Source organism: Elgaria multicarinata, chromosome 5, assembly GCF_023053635.1.
Source record: "Elgaria multicarinata webbii isolate HBS135686 ecotype San Diego chromosome 5, rElgMul1.1.pri, whole genome shotgun sequence".
NCBI lineage: Eukaryota > Metazoa > Chordata > Lepidosauria > Squamata > Anguidae > Elgaria > Elgaria multicarinata.
Genome location: NC_086175.1, coordinates 73,852,224 through 73,870,929, shown reverse-complemented (window position 1 = coordinate 73,870,929; position 18,706 = coordinate 73,852,224). Strand labels below are relative to the sequence as shown.

At 41.6% G+C, this 18,706-nt stretch overlaps 1 protein-coding gene across 2 annotated transcripts in view; it reads right to left on the bottom strand.

Moving 5' to 3' along the window:
- RUNX1 (RUNX family transcription factor 1) overlaps positions 1-18,706 on the bottom strand; it is a 211,268-nt gene that overhangs the window by 53,925 nt on the left and 138,637 nt on the right. For both annotated transcript variants that reach the window (XM_063127570.1, XM_063127571.1), the window contains one exon: positions 3,142-3,246. In XM_063127570.1, coding sequence (XP_062983640.1) covers positions 3,142-3,246 — 105 coding nt within the window. The remainder of the gene's footprint in view (positions 1-3,141; positions 3,247-18,706) is intronic.

Sequence of the window (18,706 nt, the reverse complement as noted above, 5' to 3'; positions counted from 1 at the left end):
CCCAATACTATGTCCCAGTTTGCTTGCTTGGCTCATCAAGATCTGTTTAACCTATGATGAACTGTGGTACATTCATCATAGGCTGACAATTTGAATATCCAACCCTGATGGGGGCAGTGGGTTGCCAAGTCTTGTGAACCTGGCCACTATGGGTTATTTAAGGGTTAAACAACCCTTGCATAACCTTACCACAAATCAAAGGTTATGTGAAGATTGTTTAACCCTCATATAACCCATGGTGGCCAGGTTCACACAACGCAGCAGCCCTGTGATTGCCACAATCGGGAATTACATATTCAAAATGTCACTTGGCATATGCTGCAGCTCATCATGAGCTAAATAGTCCCCAATGAGCCTGGTGTGTCATGCAAACTGGGTTTCTGAGTAGTCTTCTGCAAGCAAGATAGCTATGCTGAGGAAACTGTTCCTTTAGAGAGGCACAGCAAGGAAAGACAGCAGCAGAAGTAGCAGGCTGATAGAACAGCAGCAGACCCACCTTAGAGGTCTCCTACTCATTTGTCCTTTTCCAAAGAATTTCATGACCAGCACTCTATGACGCAATTGATGTGCCCACAGGGCCACCCACAGGAGACAGCAGAACAGCCACCCTTTTCCCAGTAACCCTATCTCTAACTGTTGCCATTGCAGTAATCCCAAAGGGCATGTATGTGTGAGCCAGCAGTGGAAAGAAGACAGGAAACCATAATAAAGGGAAAGAAAAATGTCTGAGATGATGAGGACAGACATGTAGCTCATCATAACTGATGGATCCCCAAGACACTCCTGCAGCCGCAAACTGAACACATTCTGTTGTTTGTTTGCTTTTAAGTGCTAGAAGGTGAGAGGGTGGGGCTGCATGTTCTAAAGAACTTGATATTGCGGTTTTGGCTTGGGGAAAAACTATTCTGCACTAATGAGGAGTTCAATTTAAAAACATCAACTGGATCCCATGTAATAACTAAGCAACCATTGTGAATTCCAAATGCAAATACACACTTACATGGAAATCTATGCAACGTGTACAAAGAAAGGTGTGGTGATTTAGAAAGGTTGGGAACCTGGCCCATGCCTAAAACGAGGACAAAGAAACAGTTCTAAAAAATAACAGTGACCCAACAACAAATAAAAATTATATGTGCCTTCATAGCTCCATTTAAATCAGTGACACTACACCATTGATATTAGTGACTAAGGCCTTAGCTAGACCTAAGGTTTATCCCAGGATTGTCCTGGGGTCATCCCTGCCTGCTTCTGGGATCCCCTGTGTGTCATTTACATGAACAGGGATGACCCCGGGACGATCCCGGGATAAACCTTAGGTCTAGCTAAGGCCTAAGATTTCACACTGAGATTTTTATGTGCAGAACTGATTTAAAACTCAATAATCCCAACTTCCAATGATCTCTGTCCCATGGGTGTTTGCTCTCCCTGTTTTGACTTCTCTTAAGCTACAATTGCAACTTCTGCCAAATGTGAGCGGGGAGTAAAAGAAGAAAACCACAAACCTCAACTTACAAGAGGATGTTTCAATGCAAATATGAACATTCTACACTGAGGTTAATTATTGCCTTGGGTAATAATAAGGGAACATATTGCATAAACTCAGCCATGGGGTGGCTTGGGGGAGTTTCCCCTCCTCCAAACACTGTGCCGATGCGAATTTTCTGGATTTGTCTCTGGAGATACCATTTATTATTTACGCGTTCTTAATTGTTAAAAATGCAAAAATTGGCAGGCACGACTGTGAAATCTGTGCCTCGGTAGAATAAATTCCATCTGTCTGCTTAAAGTGCTGCCTTCAACAATTACTGTTTTCTTAAGTTGGAAACTAGCAGGAGATACAATACGCTGCATACAAGAGCAACTGGTTGTCGTCTTTCTGACTCCTCCCTGCCCCCTTTTCACTTCTGTTCTGTCTGCCAGTTTTGAGAGGAGTTAAAAAGTCTGAACTATTTTGTTTCTAAAATTAAAATTCCTATGAATAGCTGAAAGCCAAAGTGAGCAGGAAATGCTGAATAATATGCATGGGATTTTTTTTTTATCCAGCATCTTTTGTCAGCTCTTGCATATACTATATATAGTTCATTCTCTTCAAGTAGAAGGCATTTTGATATTTCTTCCTAATCTATAGTCTGCATCCAATCACAGCTCTTAGAAGCCCCAACAAATCCACACCCACTCCAACATGGTAGGGCTGTTTTAAAACTTTATAACTTCCAAATGAACTGATTTCCACAAACGTATATAAACATATGCTTCTGGATATTGAAAAAGAGGCCAAATGTCTATACAGTTGAACAGTGCAATCCTGTACATATATACTCAGAAGTGAGGCTCATTGAGTTCAATTGGGACAGTGAGTACAGGACTGCAGCCTTGGGGCAGTATCCAATAGGGCTGCTCCATCACTGCTGGTTCCACCATACTCATGGGACCCACCACTTATGCAATGGGACTTTTTTACTTCTAAAAATAATCCCAGAAATGAGTAGGAAAAAAATGTTCATTTCCGGATTGGGACATGTCATTGGAGCTCCTTTTTGGGAACTCTTCTGACCTGTACAGTTCTGCAAATTAACATTTCCACTGATTTAGGGTTATTTTTAGAACCACAAAACCGTGTTGAGCAAGTGGCAGAACTCATGAGTGTGTGGGCACGATGGGATGCTACCCAGAGTAAACTCAATTAAACATCTGAATCAAATCTTATTGAACAGAATGAAATATTTCATGTCAATTTCTATCATTTGGGATTAGGACTGAAACCCTATTCCGGCATCCCCCTGCTCACATGATTCCAATGGTTTGAGTGGGGGGGACGGGACAGCAGGAGTGCACTCCCTGATCCTATTGTCTCTGTCATATTACCCTCTCCCCCACGTATTAGGGGCTAAACATTTGCAATGGAGAGCCCTCTCTACTCATTTAGGCTCATTGTGTGATTTAGCACCCAGATCTTTCAGATACTAAATTGTGCCTATACAAATAGAGAATGCTCACGTTCCCTTCCGAACACATGGAAGACTTGGAAGCCCAGCATGTGATGACGGAAGTGGTGGTAACGGCCGTGTCCCCACTCACCTCCTCATTGTGTGAGGCTTGAACACCCAAAGAGAGCTATAGCATCATCCAAATACTTACTTCTTGGCTCTCGGGGTCCATCCACTGTTATCTTGATGGCTCTGTGGTATGTGGCTACTTGTGGAGGATTTGTGAAGACTGTGATAGTCAAAGTGAAGCTCTTCCCTGAAACAGGAAAGGACAGTTACTTTTATACCTGATGAGAAGGCATCCCTTATCTTTAGTTGCCTTTAAAAGCATTAGAAGTATTTAAGAACTCAATGTACGTTATACAGGTTAACTTAACTGGAAAAAAATCTCAAAGGAACACTCAAATGAATAGGTGGCGAATCAAATGTTCAGATAGACTGCAGTGCTACATTTGTGCTTTTTGTAGGACTTACATTGCTTCCTTGTAGGACTTACAATGGGTTCTGGGAATAGGAGTTTTTTTCCTAATGTGGAAGCATTGACCCTGTTCAGATGACATGCTAAGCCAGAGTGGTTAAGCATTTTGAGCTAAACATTATGGCTTAGCGTGTCATGTGAACCATGACTTAGTGTGTTGTATGAACCATTTCTAACCATGATGGCTACATGACCATGTTTTAAACACGCTAACTAGCCATTTGCTTCAAAAGTGTTAGCAGCCTAACCATAGCTTAGTGTGTCATCTGAACAGGCCCATTTTGTGGGGGATTTTACTGAAACCATGGATTGAGAGGGAAGGCTTAACCTCCAAATGTCCTGCAGTATTGATGCCTATGCCCCACCATGCCTCGTATTTAATTTCAAACAACAGCAACGTGGGTAGTTAAGCCCTTACTCATGCCCCAAATCCACAACTTCACTGGAAGTTGAGCATGATTTAACTTCTTTCTAGATCTGGGCCTAGGAATTTAAGATGGTCATTTTCACATTACCTCATATTTGTGACTCATTGATGGTGGTTTCTAGAATAGCCTGGCAGTTTCAGAACCATTCCACCCATGTATATCATGGAAAGCTGTTTAACCATGCAGTGCCAAAGTGGTTGAAGAAAGGAAGGTCATGACTTTTGTAACTATGTTTGAGCCCTCTAAGTGGAATGGAAAACTAATGTCTAGCTTGCTTAGATTTCCCTGAATCCTCACCTCTTTTCCTGTTTTATGTGGTACCTATCCCTAGTCCAGCTACAATACATTGGTACCTATCCCAAAGAGTCCAGGTACTTTTTGTCAGTTACAGAAACACAGACAAAGAGCATGCAAAAATATTCAACTAACTAAACAATTTAGACAAATACAAAACTATAACTTCTTTTCTCTGTAATTTTTTCTGATGACTCAGGTTCCCTTTATTTGCAAAGATAAAAGAGAAAAACTCAATTTAACCAATAACCATTTAGATAAGAGATATAAAGTTTAGATTTAAAATATAGAAAATTGATTTCAAGATACATGGACGGGTTGTTTGGTGGTTTGGAAAGAAAGCAGAAGTGGCAAGCACACAAGAGACAGGTCGCTTGATGTGGTGCACCCCCCCCCCCGTTAACTATGGGTTGTTCAACTCATATTTAGCCATTACATGTCAATCAGGGCAGGATCTACACTACTGCTTATAATGTTTATAATGGTTATGACAACTGTACAGGCCCAGGACACATTACAAATACAGTTTTCATACCGTTTTAAAAGTGTTATATCCTGCTTGGTGTAAATCAGCTCCAGGTCAATGAGTATATTAGCAGCAATGAATGTATTTTTGCTTTCTTGTCCTGAACTAAGAGCTGCCCACTCTGATCAACAGCAGCTCTTCTACCACACTGCCACCTGAGATATTTTTTACCAGAAGATGTTGTAGAGTGAAGTAGGGACTTTCTGCATGCAAAATATTAGGGGCCTTGGAGAAATCCACAATGAAACCCAATGTGTTCAGATTTTTATGGATCTGACAGACAGATCCTGCAGTGAACCAGCTTTTCCTGAGTTGCACAGATTCTGGGGACTTGTTGACCGGATTTCCCCCCTGGAATTTTATGCAAATTTAGTCATAGAAAAATATGAAAAATATAATAACACCTGCCAAAAATATGGGCTAGAGCATGAAAAGGAACAGGTGGGGGGGGGCGGGAATTGTGGATTTTCGCAAGTGTGAATTTACATGAGTGTGAATTTGTCCAAATGCAAATTTGGACAAATTGGGGAAACTGGAAAAAATCCCATTCTGTCAAAGAGTGGACAATGGAATGAAGCAGTACCTGACAATCTGCAAAATCCAGACGGATTGTCAGGTAGCCTTTTGGATGTGCCCCCCCCCCCCCGATCTACGGATAAAGCATAAGACTCCAGATAACTGCAGTTAATTCCGCCAACCTCAAAATTCAGATGGTGCCTCTGCAGCCAATGGGAGGCTGCAAAAGGTCTAAACATAGTTAAGCTTGGCTTCATTAGTAGCTTCAGTTGGGGGGCAGGGTGTGGTGTGGGTTGGGGTGGGGACAAGGGAAGAAAAGCATTTCAACCGCTGCTATTGAAATAGCAGAAATAGTTTACTCTTTGTTCATTCAGATATTTGTGAGATAAAGACCTAATTTAAGGCCAATTTACTAAAAACTTCCTTTGGCATGATGCCTGCAACAAACTGAATAAGGTCCTCTGTTAGTGTATTTAATCCTGTACCTATTAGTCTGGCAAGCCTCTTCTCATTGTTTCTTGGTATAAGTATTTATATTAGCATTTTTGAGGTCAAAGGCCACAACCCTGGACACAGTAATATGCACACACATCCCATCAAAACGATAATTGCTGACTATGCTGTGACCAAAATATTTTACAGGCTTCAGCTTGTTTATCACCACAAGAGTCATGTGATGTGGGTCCTCAACTTCATTCCCATTTTATAAACAGAGCCATCCCCGAACCAGCAGCTTGTAGTCACCTTTGGGTTTATGAAAAATAATTTAAGATTGGCAGATTATAGTGTGTAACTAATTTCCTTTAAAGAGAGAGAGAGAGAGACAGAGACAGAGACAGAGGCAGAGAGAATCCTTTTGTTAGCAGGCTTAACCATTTTATCAACAGGGATTCTTTCCACCCTAGACATGAAAAAATCTAGGGGGAAAAAGTGTGTGTGTGTGTGTGTGTGTGTGTGTGTGTGTGAGGAAACAAAATTTAAAACACATGGTTCCAACCCCGCCCCCAGGGATTATTGAAAAATTTGGAGAAAACCATTCCGCACGCACTAATATATCTGGCTCTTTTTACACACACACACACACACACACACACACACACACACACACACACACACGTCCCCCCAGCCCAAGCCTTCACATCGCTATTCTGCCCTACTGGAGACATGTCAAACTGGCACTCCTGAACCATGCATGATTTTTTTTTAAAGTGCATTAAACCAGAAATAAAAGAATTCAACCTCACAGAGAGCTTCAAGTTAATGATCAAATGAATATTTACTTCAGTAGGAAATTGCCTTTTACTGAGTCAGACCATGGGCCCAACTAGCCAATGATTGCTGACACTGACTGGTCATGGCTCCCCAGAATTTTGAGCAGGACACTTTCTTCACTGTACTTGGAGGTGGCAGGCATCGGCCCTGGGCCCTTCTTCATGGGAAGCATGTCCTCCACCACGGAGCTGTGGCCTCTGTTCATGTTTAAGATGCGTACAGTCCTTTCCCATGAATGTTCACTCAGAACTAAGTCCAACAGTTCAATGAAGCTTACTCCCAAATAGCGATGGATGCACCAGTATATTTCTCTGTTGTTTTCTCCTGGGTTTATTTATAATCCATGCCTACATTTTAAAACAACCCACATGAAAATTCATATACGAATGTGTTTATAACTTATATGTATTTTGAACATATTTTCTCACAAAGTACACATTTCTAAAAGTATTTTTATCCAAATGTAAGCATGTGTAAATGTGTTTCACCTTAATATACACATTTTAATTGAATTGTGTGAGGTTTGTTGATCCAAGAACTGTATTGGGCCAGTCACAGATTCTCAGCCCAACCTACCTCACAGGGTTGTTGTTGTGAGGATAAAATGGAAAGGAGGAGGATTGTGTACACCTCCTTGGGTTCCTTGGAGAAAAAAAGGTGGGATATAAATGCAATGATAAATACTACTACTAGTAGTAGTAGTAGTAATAATAATGTGATAACTGTGACATCTAAGAAATAGTTATGTTCTGATCTGCACATGAACCAAGTCAGTCTGCTTTGGAATTTGTAAAAGATTGAATTCCTCAAACATCCTTTCTCCTTATGCTTGCATAAGACTGCAAACAGAAATTAATCCTGTATTTTCAAACACTATCATGATCGCTCCAGAATCTTCTTCACTTCAGATCATGCACGTTTCAATGGTTCACAGGTTATATTTCTTCCATTTCACAAAATTGTCTTTAACTAGTGCAGGAAAAGAACACTTGTTTTGTTTGCCTATTGTCCTGCAACTGAACTTGGATGACAACCCATTATGATATGCTTGGTGACAGTCTGAACGTGTAATTCCCCCCCTTTCTCCATTACTTGCCCAACTGCTACCACTGCTGGCACTAGCATTGCTTTGCCCACCAGCACTGGTAATCCCCTTTTGAAGAAGAAAAACACACAATGGTGATATTGACAAATCTTTCTCCTGACCTAATCAGTTTTACCAGAAACTAGGGGGTAGGAAAGAGCCATGCTGCAGATGTCCATGGTCTTGGACAAAGAGGAAAATCCAGTAAGGCAGTGGTTCCCAATTAGCTACGTACTGTGGACCCCTTGTTTTTCAAATGCCAAACCATGGACCCCCTACTTTTGAAAAAATTGTTATCTCTATGGTAGTTACCAGTGCAAAGCAATTTTTTGGAGAAAATAAGGGGTAGCCCCTAATAAGCAAAGGATTTTAGTAAAAAGTGCTACAGATACAATGCATCTGTTCACACACACACACCCCAGGAAGATCAAAATGCACTTGTAAATGCACCTTTCTACTCCACCATTAACTGATTTAAAAAATATGAGTGCATTTAACGTGCTTATATGGGCAGATGTAAAACTACTTTTCTGTCTTTCACACATACACACCAGTCAGATCAATTAATACCTTAGTAATCTGATGAATATCAAATTCTGCACAGGCAAAGCAGGGGCGCCACACTAAATGGGAGTTTTACATTTTCCATACAGATTCGCTAATATTTATATGGCTTACAGCCAGAACCATTGAGACCATTAAGGAGAAAGAAATTTCCTTTTTGCTAGCGGTTACTCTATAATTCCCTCCCCCACATATTCATTTTAAAAAATCAAATAAAAAAGATGTCTGAAGATGAGCTGACTGGGGTTTTAATTTTTTTCTTTTTGTTTTTAGAAGAGGCTGCGATCCCAAGCATAATTTACTAAGCTGTAGGGCTCTACTGAACTTAGTGAGAGCTTCAAGGAAGCGTGTTTTAGACTGGGCCAAGAGAGCTACTTTTTAAAAGTATACTTGATTCAAGTATGCTTCTTTGAGGAAAGGATAAATACACCTGGGCTTTGTTGTAGTTCTCAAGCGCTCTGCCTCTTTTTAAGGATGAATTAGCATACTACTGGTTGGCTTCTTTTAAGGCAATAGAAAAGAAACAGCCTAAACCTGGAATTAGCCATTTTGGAGGATAGGTGGCTGCTACCAAAAATGGCAGCCCTGCATCTCCTTCCTCCCGTCTCTTCTCTAATGTCAAGTAAGACTACTTAAAGGAAACAGGGCTTTCGACATCCCTGCAACTTGTGGGGCTGTGGAAAACTGGAATTGTGATGACATCATATGGCATGTTTTAATAATAATAATAATAATAATAATAATAATAATAATAATAATAATGATAATAATAATAAGCCGAGGGGAGAGAGGAAGAAGAGAATAGGGGTTGCAGTTTTTGGCAGTAGTAACATGTCATCTGCAATGTCTCCAAGTTGCTCCAGTACGTTAGGAAGTTATAGAGGTATCTGGTAGCAGAATGCCCAAGAAAAATATCCCTTTGACCAGGCTTGAGTTCTCTAGCCACCACTGTGGTCTAACCGCCTCCTCAACTGATTAATGATACAAAAGAACAGCTACTTTGAAAAAGAATGAGGAAGTGTACTACGATATGCCATTGCATCCTTTTGTGAACTGTGCTAGGGAACACCCACAAGGCTGCAGGGTTTATTGTATGAGCAAAGAGACAAGAGGGAATATCCATTCTCTTCCTGTTCCTTATCCTTCTTTTTTCTCCCATCCGAACCCGAATCACATGCTTATATGCACTGAGCCTTAATGCACACAGGGCCATGTATGTATTCTCTAGTCAGGTCTCTATAAAGGCTACATTGTCTGGCAAAATTATGAGTGATCTGTGCCTCATCTGACTCAGTCTCAGAAATCATCATTAGCTAGTCTGCAGCTTAGCTGCAGGCTCCCGCCCTTCCACGTAATTTTTGTTCCCTGCAGCAGCATTACATAGTGAACTCTCACATGTGTAATCCGTACTTCCACTTTTCCCAAGACAGCCACCCACCAGCTCTTCAACTAAACAGGGAAAGCCTCTGCGGCTGATGGGGCCATTCCTTTGCTTTCCATGCTCAATTTGATCACTTCACTAATATTGGAAATGGATTAAAAAGAACAACAGGGCTTGGATCATTTTGGCTGAATTGTGAATGTTGCTTCAAGAGACAATGGACCATAGACCCTACCTTGTATAACTAACGTTGCTGGTAACAAAGCACAGACAACTAGAGTATCGCTATGAACTACTCCTCACCCCAGTTTAGTTCTGAAATTTAATTTTTTCTAAGAAGCCATAACAAGACTTATTCTTACCTCTAAAAGTGTTTGTATAGACAATTTTTGGAGCTAGGCAGCCTTTTGGGGCTCACTGGCACATGTGACCCTTTTGCCCACTGGCATTTCTTTCTGGGCTTCTAACCTTCTTGCCATCCTGTCTTCTACTTTCTCCCCTCTTCATCCACCTACTGCCATTCTGCTACAACTTCTCCTCCTCCTCCTCCTCCTCCTCCGGATTTCCTCAGCACTACTGCCATTGCCATTACCCTTTGACCTCCTTCACCACATTTGCTGCCCACCACATTTTCTGTGCCCCCCCTGCATTCCCCTACCACCACCGCTGTCACCTGCCATCTCCCCACCACCACCACCATGTTGGCACAAAAGTGCATTTGATGTACATGGTGGGGGATGAGGAAGGGGGACTTGATGGGTGCAGTCAGGGGCCTTGGTGGTGCCAGTGCGACTGCAGGCACTGTGTTGCCAATCCCTGTTCTAGACATTCATTTTAACCAAATAGCCTTTATATACCTGTTAGTCTGCCATAGTGAGATCGTTGTTAGGTAACCATCTGATTATTATTAAATAATCCATGTTTAGTTGATCTATGATAGCAGTTTGGCTTGCTTTCCAGTTAGGGTGTCCACGTGTCCTGCTTTACAGAGGTCAGTCCTCTATTTGCAGGGCTGTCAATCCTCTATTTGAAAGCATCCTCTAATTGAACGGCTGTCCCATCTAAGTTCTGTTTAAAGATAAAGAACCATAAGAAGGGAGAGCAGGGAAGGGCTTGGAGGGGGCCCATCAACCATGAGCAGCTGGACAGCAGACTGAGCAGGTGCACAGCTCACCTGATCAGCGCCTTCCTTACTATGGTGTGATGTATTGTTTTTCTTTTTTAAATGGTCATATGTCTGTCTAAATGTTCATATGCAAATACATATGCAAATTATATGCAAATCTGCGTCCTCCTTTTCATGGAGAAGGGGTTTGATACATTTCCTCTTCTTTGGTGATGCATATTTGTAGTCATTCTGTGACCAGTATGGAATGTGTGCTCTCTGTAGAGTCTGGATGATATGACTTTAAGGTGATGAAAATGTACGTTGTTTTTTTTTTAAAAAAAACCCAGCTCTATTCATTTGGTTACTTTCTCCACTGAGAGTGTGTTTCGGGTACAGTTTCATTTCTGCACTGAGGCTGTTTCACTTCTCAGAATCGTCATGCCAGCTAGGCAACACCGGCCTCAGTGATGGCTGCTCCAAAAGACCCTAAAGCTGTTGCTCTTGCCAGTCACTCACAGAACACAGGCAGCAGTACCAACATCTACAGGGAAGTTACCCTGAACATTTAAAGAACCTCATACGTTATGAATTTTTAAATACTGCTGTTTCAACAGATAAGCAGTTCTTTGTTTCATGTCAAGCTTGGCTAAGAATTAAAAGGCAGCACAATGGAAACAACTTGGATATATCATGCAAATGGCATAGGTTTTGTGGCACAACAGGAGATGACAGACCCAGATGTGATTGAAACTTAAAATGATTTACAAGATCAACATCTCACAGTTCTTTTTACTGAAATCTTATTCATTTTGCTACATTTCTTCTCTATCAACCCTAATTCCAGTGGTCAAGTTTCTAGGGCTGCTAAGACTCAGACCATGAAATGCAGGGCTTGTGACTGGCAGAGCAGGGAGTCTGGTGGGATCAGTACCCAGCCAAGTGGTTCCTGGCCAAGGGAGGAATCACCTGGCCAATCAGGAAGATCCTGCCTGGCCCTAGCACCTCAAGATGGAGCTTTATGGACGTGAGGTGGTTGGGCAGAGCAAATGGCAAAGGCTCACAAGGCAAGCAGGGAAAAAGCCCACTCCCTTGATTCTGCCTCCTCATCTGTGAAGTTTTACTCCTTCCGATGAAGGATCTGGGAAGAAGGCAAAAAGGCTGAAACTTCGGATCAAACCATTGAGCAGAGTGAGACAAGCACCTTTTCTAGAACTGCCTTGCTTTAAAGTGTGGCAGGATGCAGAGTGCAATCAAGTTGTCTTCTCAGATGCATCTAAGACAGGCATGTGGGGTGTATTTATTCTACATGACCAATTTCAGCCCCCTTTCTTTGTAGGCTCTTTGCTTTCCTGAGACGAGGCCTTCTTTGTCTCTCTTCCATTTCTTTTGACCTTCCTACCCTTGGTCGAAAGCGACTGCTCCATCATCCAACATCTACTCCGGTTTTTTTCCATGAAGGGAAGCTCAATATGGTCACACCTGTTGTTGTTTTTAGAATCTCTGCTTCTTCTCTAGTGCATCCAAAATCCTTAAATCGTATGCCAGCATTAATAAAAGCAATGTCTAGAACTGTGATGGGAAGGTGGCATTGATAAAACCTGCACAAAAGGATTAACTGCCTACACAGTGGATGGCACTAGCATCTGCAATACTATATAGAAGCTCAGCATGTGATAAGTTAAGGTTATTATTTCTGCCTAACTCCATTGGTGAGGATATCTGGATTTAATGAAAGCAACTGGCAGGCTGTATATATTTGTGTGAGACCTTCTTTAATTGTATCCACCTGCTTCCATGGCCAAGGGAGCTGCAGTTGTTAAGGCAGCCTCAACATCCTCCCCTGGTTTGCTTGTTTATTTCACTGTTGCTACCCCAAATCCTAAGGCAGGCATGGGGAAGCTGTGGCCTGTTGTTAGACTGCAACTCCCATAATCTCTGACCAGTGGCAAATCTGTCTGGGGCTGATTGGAGCTGGAGTCCAAGTGCATCTCCAGGGCTGCATGTTCTCCATTCTTGACCTAAGTAACAAGCCAAGGATTCCAGAACACAGTGAGAATGGATGAACCCTTATTTGGGAAACAGGCTCAGCCTTGAGACCTGGTGCCACTGAAGCCATTCAGACGTGTACTTACACCTTGATCATGTAGTCAAACTTGAGATTGAAAAGAAATATATAAAATAATAGGACTCTTCCATCTTACAATAACTGATCACATAAAAAGACCTGTGTGTGGCATGTCAAGGCAGGAGCATGGTGAATATAAGAAAGGGCTGTGAATGCTGCTCAAAACCAGGAAGAGGGGGGAAAGGAAAGGATAAAGAAAAAGAAAGATTCCCAACCTTAATCTAATAAACAACAACCCATATGAAACAAATGTTTAAGAATAGCTTCTTTGGCCAAAAGCCTTCTGCTTTTAGGGCTTAGTTGATTCTTTTAAATAAAACCAGCTCTTAATGGAGAAGCAAAGCAGCCTTTAACTATTAGTGGAGCTGCTTCTGTAATACAATGATAATAAAATTCTTTTAAGCATGGGTGGAGACACTAATTACAGTTCGAAAGGAATGTAATGCTGTTGGGTGCCCTACACCTCAAGAGCACCATGGCAGTACAAAAGGATTATGCAGCTTTATTGTTACTGTGTAATACCTATTGTGAAAATATTATTGAGGGGTGGAAGGCATGGGAATGATTCAGACATATTTGCATGATATTAATGTCTGAACAAGGAAGATGGAAAGATTAGCTAACAGAGGAGTTACTGTTTTCATGAAGAGCAGCCTAATGCAGTATAACACTGGAATGGATTTTGCATCAGGTCTTTCCCTCTTCCAGGACCTGAGGAATCCTCAGGTCTCAAGTCATTGACAGTGTGACCTGAGGATTCCTCAAGTCCTAGAAGAGGGAGAGTCTTGATGCAAAATCCAACAGGATGTGGAGAATTTCATTTAGCCTGCATTTTTAAGTGAACTGACTAACGTCTTACTTCCTTTACTAACATGCAGGTCAAAACACAGTTATTCTTTGGATTGCACACTTCAAATTTTGTGACACAGTTCTCAGCTCAAAACTTACGTACAAAATTGCAGGTATTAGGGAAAGCTGTGTATGAAATTTGTGTTAGGAAAATCATGTAAGAAAATAAATGTGACTTTTTTGTGGATTTAACAACAACAACAAAATAATATCCAGCTGATGAAGAGATTGGATGGAATTCAGATGATCGTAAATGTGCAAAACTGACATGGGCGAGAAAGAGATGGATTTGTCCATTCCTACAGTTATCCATTTGGCTTGGAAATGGCTGATCAGTTAAGTGTTTTAATTCTACAGCAATTCTCTAGAAAGCAAAGTCTGAAGTCTTGCTTTATTTGTTCAAGGCAGGGTTGTTGATTTGTTTTAGGATGGGAGGCCAGATGACCCCTGCCCATCCATGGGCTGAATGAAATAAAGTCATATCTCCTGACATCATTTAGTCCCTGGCTGAAGTATTGGCAGGGGCACCAGCTGGTGCTCTGGCTTCACTGTACACAGGCTTTTCCTGGATGGGGAAGGTCTGCAGGCAGCTACACCCACCTCAGCTGAGTTTCCAGGTGGCTTAGCCTGATAACTCACAGGCAGCTAAAGCCACCCGGTAACTCCCCTTTGAGGAGGATATGGGGCAGGCAAAGTCAAGGGATTCAGCTGGCACTTGAAGAAATAGCTCCTCCAGGCGGGGTTGACAAGGTGCTGGATTCTGGGTGAGATTCCCCTGGAATGGGGTTGACTCATAAAGGAAGCACCTGACTTGGCTGGGGCATGGAGGTGTGATCCTTCATGCTCTTCAGACAACAGACAGCAAGTGGTGCCATCCCTGTGGAAAATCTCACCCAGAATCCAGCCTGTGGAGGGGAGCATGAGGGAAGGACAGGGCATGGGAGGGAAACCTCTGTAGGCAAGACTGGGACCTCTGGTGGGTTGAATTTGGTCCATGGGGACAAGGTTCAACACCCCTGATTGCTCTGTTGCAATTCAAAGAAGCAGTACTGTTGCAATGCAGAGAACCCAACCAGACCTCCGGAGCAACCAACTGGGGCCTGTCTGGTCCTATTGTTGCTCCAGTCCTGACTTCTCGTCCTTGAGATAAGCTGCTGAATAAACTCCTTTTGCCTTGCCTCACCTTTTATCTGCCTGTCCTGAACCTTGACCCTCTTTCTACCCCAGCTTCCTCCCACTCCCTCCCTTGGATCATTGTCTGCCTGCTCCAGAACCTGACCACCGACCTGTCTCAAACTTCACTATCTTCAACTGGATCCTTGTTTGCTTGCACTCTATCTGAGCCACCAGCTGGTCCAGGTCTCCATGACTTCTTGATGAGCTTGGCCCAGGCCTAACACACAGAATCTTACCCTGTCACAACAATGTTGATGCCACAGCTAGCAATAAGGGCTGCATGGCTATGGATAAGATGGCAGAAGCAAGAAGCCTATAGCAGGCCTAGAATGGCTATATGCCCTCCTTTACAAAGGATAGTCTGTTCCAAGGGTGATTTAAAAATAAAGAACTATAAGAAGGGAGAGTATGGGCCTTGAAGCAGCCCCTACAGCCTTGACAGCCACCTGAGCAGAAGGCACATAGGTCACAGTCTGGTCATAGACTTCCCTACTACAGTGAGATTTATTGTATTCCTATGTAATAATATTATTTCCATATTTGTATCTACATATAAATTAGCAGGTGAAATATACATTTCATCTACTTTGCCCATGTGTAAGTGAAATATAACTGCATTTCACATTGTAAAATCACTCCCCCACCCGTGTGTGTGTGTGTTGAACACACAACCTTTGAAAGCAATGTTAATTTTGTTAAGAGTGAATCTCTGGGCAAAAGGTTAAAATCTCTTGATAAAAAATGGTAGCATTGTCCAGGAGGTTAGACAAAATTGCTTCATTGGCTGCTGCTTGATCATCCCAGAATTACGTTGTGCTCCTGGCATTGCTTTAAAAACAATAACTTCAACTGGGCCCGGTTCTTTGCTAAAAAACACAAGTATGTAAACGAAAGTGTTATTCTTTATCATAGCACAGATGTTAGTTTAAACACCTCCCTGTAGCCAAAATACTAATTATTTTATCATAATGGTCCTATTTTTAACTACAGGTCAGCAGCTGCTGTTGGGGTGGTATTTATTTTTCCCAGGCAGATCGGCTCTAGAAGATGACTTCACCATGGAGGCACACAAAATGCGGATCAAAAGTAAAACCAAAAGAAGCCGACATTGCTTAAGCAGACTATGTAGCCTATTGATTCAGTGAGGTAACTTGGGTTTTCATAAACACAGAACCTGCTAAGCTGAGCTGCTTTTACAATAACACAAAATAAGAAAAAAAAAGTTGGAAGATACCACACTAACTCATCCTCCTAAGCCTCAGTTAAAACAAAATGTGCAAGCACAGCCCAGCACAACGAAAAACAAGTAGATTTATTGTTATTGGTATTAGGGTAGCAGCTCAGCATTTGGCGTGATATCTGTTTACCCTTATAGTATGCCTAGAGACAGGAAATTAAAAAAGAAGAAGTCACTTTTCATGATTAAGATTCTCACAGTTGCAGTCAGCAGTTCTGAGACTAACGTGGCAAAATGTGCCTTCCCAGGAGAATTTATCTGGTTGGTACAGCATAAAAGATCTTGGCCATTATTTGTGGATAAGCCCTTTTATTCCCAGTTTAGGGAAAGATGTTTGTACGTAGGCAGAACAGCTCTGACATACTGGTTGGTCAACGAAAACATATATAGGGATGTTGACACTTTGGTTAGGGAGTCCTGCTGTAGAAGCGCAAGCAATAAATGTGAATTTAAAAGAGTTCTAAAGCATTTAAAAGAGTTACTGTAAGAGGCAGTGCTTGTATTCTTACATTTGATATATATGTAGATCGGTTTAGTAAAATGCCACAAAAGAAACAGGCATGGTTAAATAGGGCTAGGAGAATTTTAATCAGTTTCTAGATGATATCACCTCACTTAGGCCATAGCTAGACCTAAGGTTTATCCCTGGATTATCCAGGGGTCAAACCTGTTCATCTAGGTGACACACAGGGGATCCAGTGCTCAGGCAGGGGCGAACTCTGGATGATCCCAGGATAAACCTTAGGTCTAGCTGTGGCCTTAGACTGCTTATTAGATCAGACCAGAAATTCACCAAGTCCAGCATTCTGGATTAGATCCAAACTTAGGTCAGAGTAAATCCATTGATATCAGTCTGACTGTGCGTAGTCATGACATAAAAGTACCATTGATTTTAATGGGTCTAAGAGTCGGACTGAACGAATAAACAACAAACTCTAAGTACAATTCTGGCTTAACCTACACCAAGCAGGATATTTTACTATGAAAGCGGTATATAAAAGGCAGGAGCCACACTACTGCTTTATAGCAGTATGGGTCCATTGACACATACCATATACCACTTTCATACTGCTATATCCTGCTTAGTGTGGTTGCTGCCTTTTATATACCACTTTCATTCCACTTCCATAATGCAATATCCTGCTTGGTGTAGATTAGGCCTGAATCCAACCCTCAGCCTCTATAGTGGGAAGCAAGATGTCTTTGGGAGAGCAACATGGAGGCTATGATGGTGATGACCATCATCTTGTTTGGTCCCCAGTATCCAGTAGACTGAGATATGCTATTTCTGAATATGGAAGGTCCATTAAACTACCTTGGTTAATAGTCATGGATAGGCCTAATGTTCATTACATTATCCACTCCGTCTATAAGACATTTAAGCTCAAGACCATGAGTGATATGAAGAAGTACTTACTTATCTGTCTGTAACCTATTGCCAAATCAGTTAAATCAATGGCTCTGTCTTCAAGGATTGTAAGAAAAAGTGAGAGACAAAATAACAACACTGCAATCTCTCCACACTTTTCATAGTTTCACAGACTTCAAGTATTTGAAAACCAAAAAGCCCTTTTCATAGTTTCACAACAAACCTCTATTACAACCTGCCTTCAAGTATTTGAAAATCAAAAAGCCCTCCATATTTTGCTAATGTATCTGAATGCTACAGCCTTTCACTGCATTCATCTGTGAAATTACATTTTCCTTCTTTGATTCCAAATTCATTAATATCATTAGCACTTACTTTGTTAATGTGTATATGCTTATAAAGTTATTGGTTTGTAAACATATAGAGTAAGGTTTTCTTCTTACACTTTGCCTAAATTAACAAAATGGCACAAATAATTTCCTCTTTTTACATCCAATTCTTTTCACCCACTGAAAAGTCAAGACATACAAATTTGTTCAAGCAAGACAGACAAGGATTGGAGGGGAACTGGAATGCATTTCCTGCAATGAAGCCCAAGATCTGTATGCTCTGTAAGCCATCACACTAGCATAACCATAAAACCCACAGCAGTATCTACTGCCACCCACACAAAAAATGCACAGCTACCCTTTGAGGACACTCCAATAACACAGGCTCACTCTCCCTATTCCAAGAAAAGGAGTTGTATTGGAGTGCATCAGCGCAGTCCTGAGGATTTTATCCTTTGAAATTCTATCATTGATCAAGAATGGACAGACTCAGAAAATTAGCAGAGAAGAGGCAAGAAGGAAAACAGAAGACATACAACTCAAGATTAATAAACTGAACAGATTTAATTTAAAGCTTTTCGATCAGGAAACCCAACCAATGCCCCAAATATCATCTGTGAGTCAATTTGGCCCTGGTGTCCATACCAAATTTTAATCAAGGTAAGACAACAACATTTCATTTGTAAGGAATACACAAGCTGCCAACTTATGCCTTTGATTGTATTGCTCATGCATGTTCTAGAAAGGCAAAGGATCACAGTTCATTTGTCACTCAGTGGGATCTTTTCAGGAACACATTAGTTCCTCAGCTTCCCAGTCAATGATTTCAAATTCATGTGGTCCATACATACAAAAAAGGCCCATGCTACTAGGCAATGTCAACTTGATTATTCACTGATCATCCACTGATGAATGGGTTGTTTTAGACTACTTTCTGAAGATGAGCACAGAATTTGGCTAGCCAAGCTGCGAACCATAGC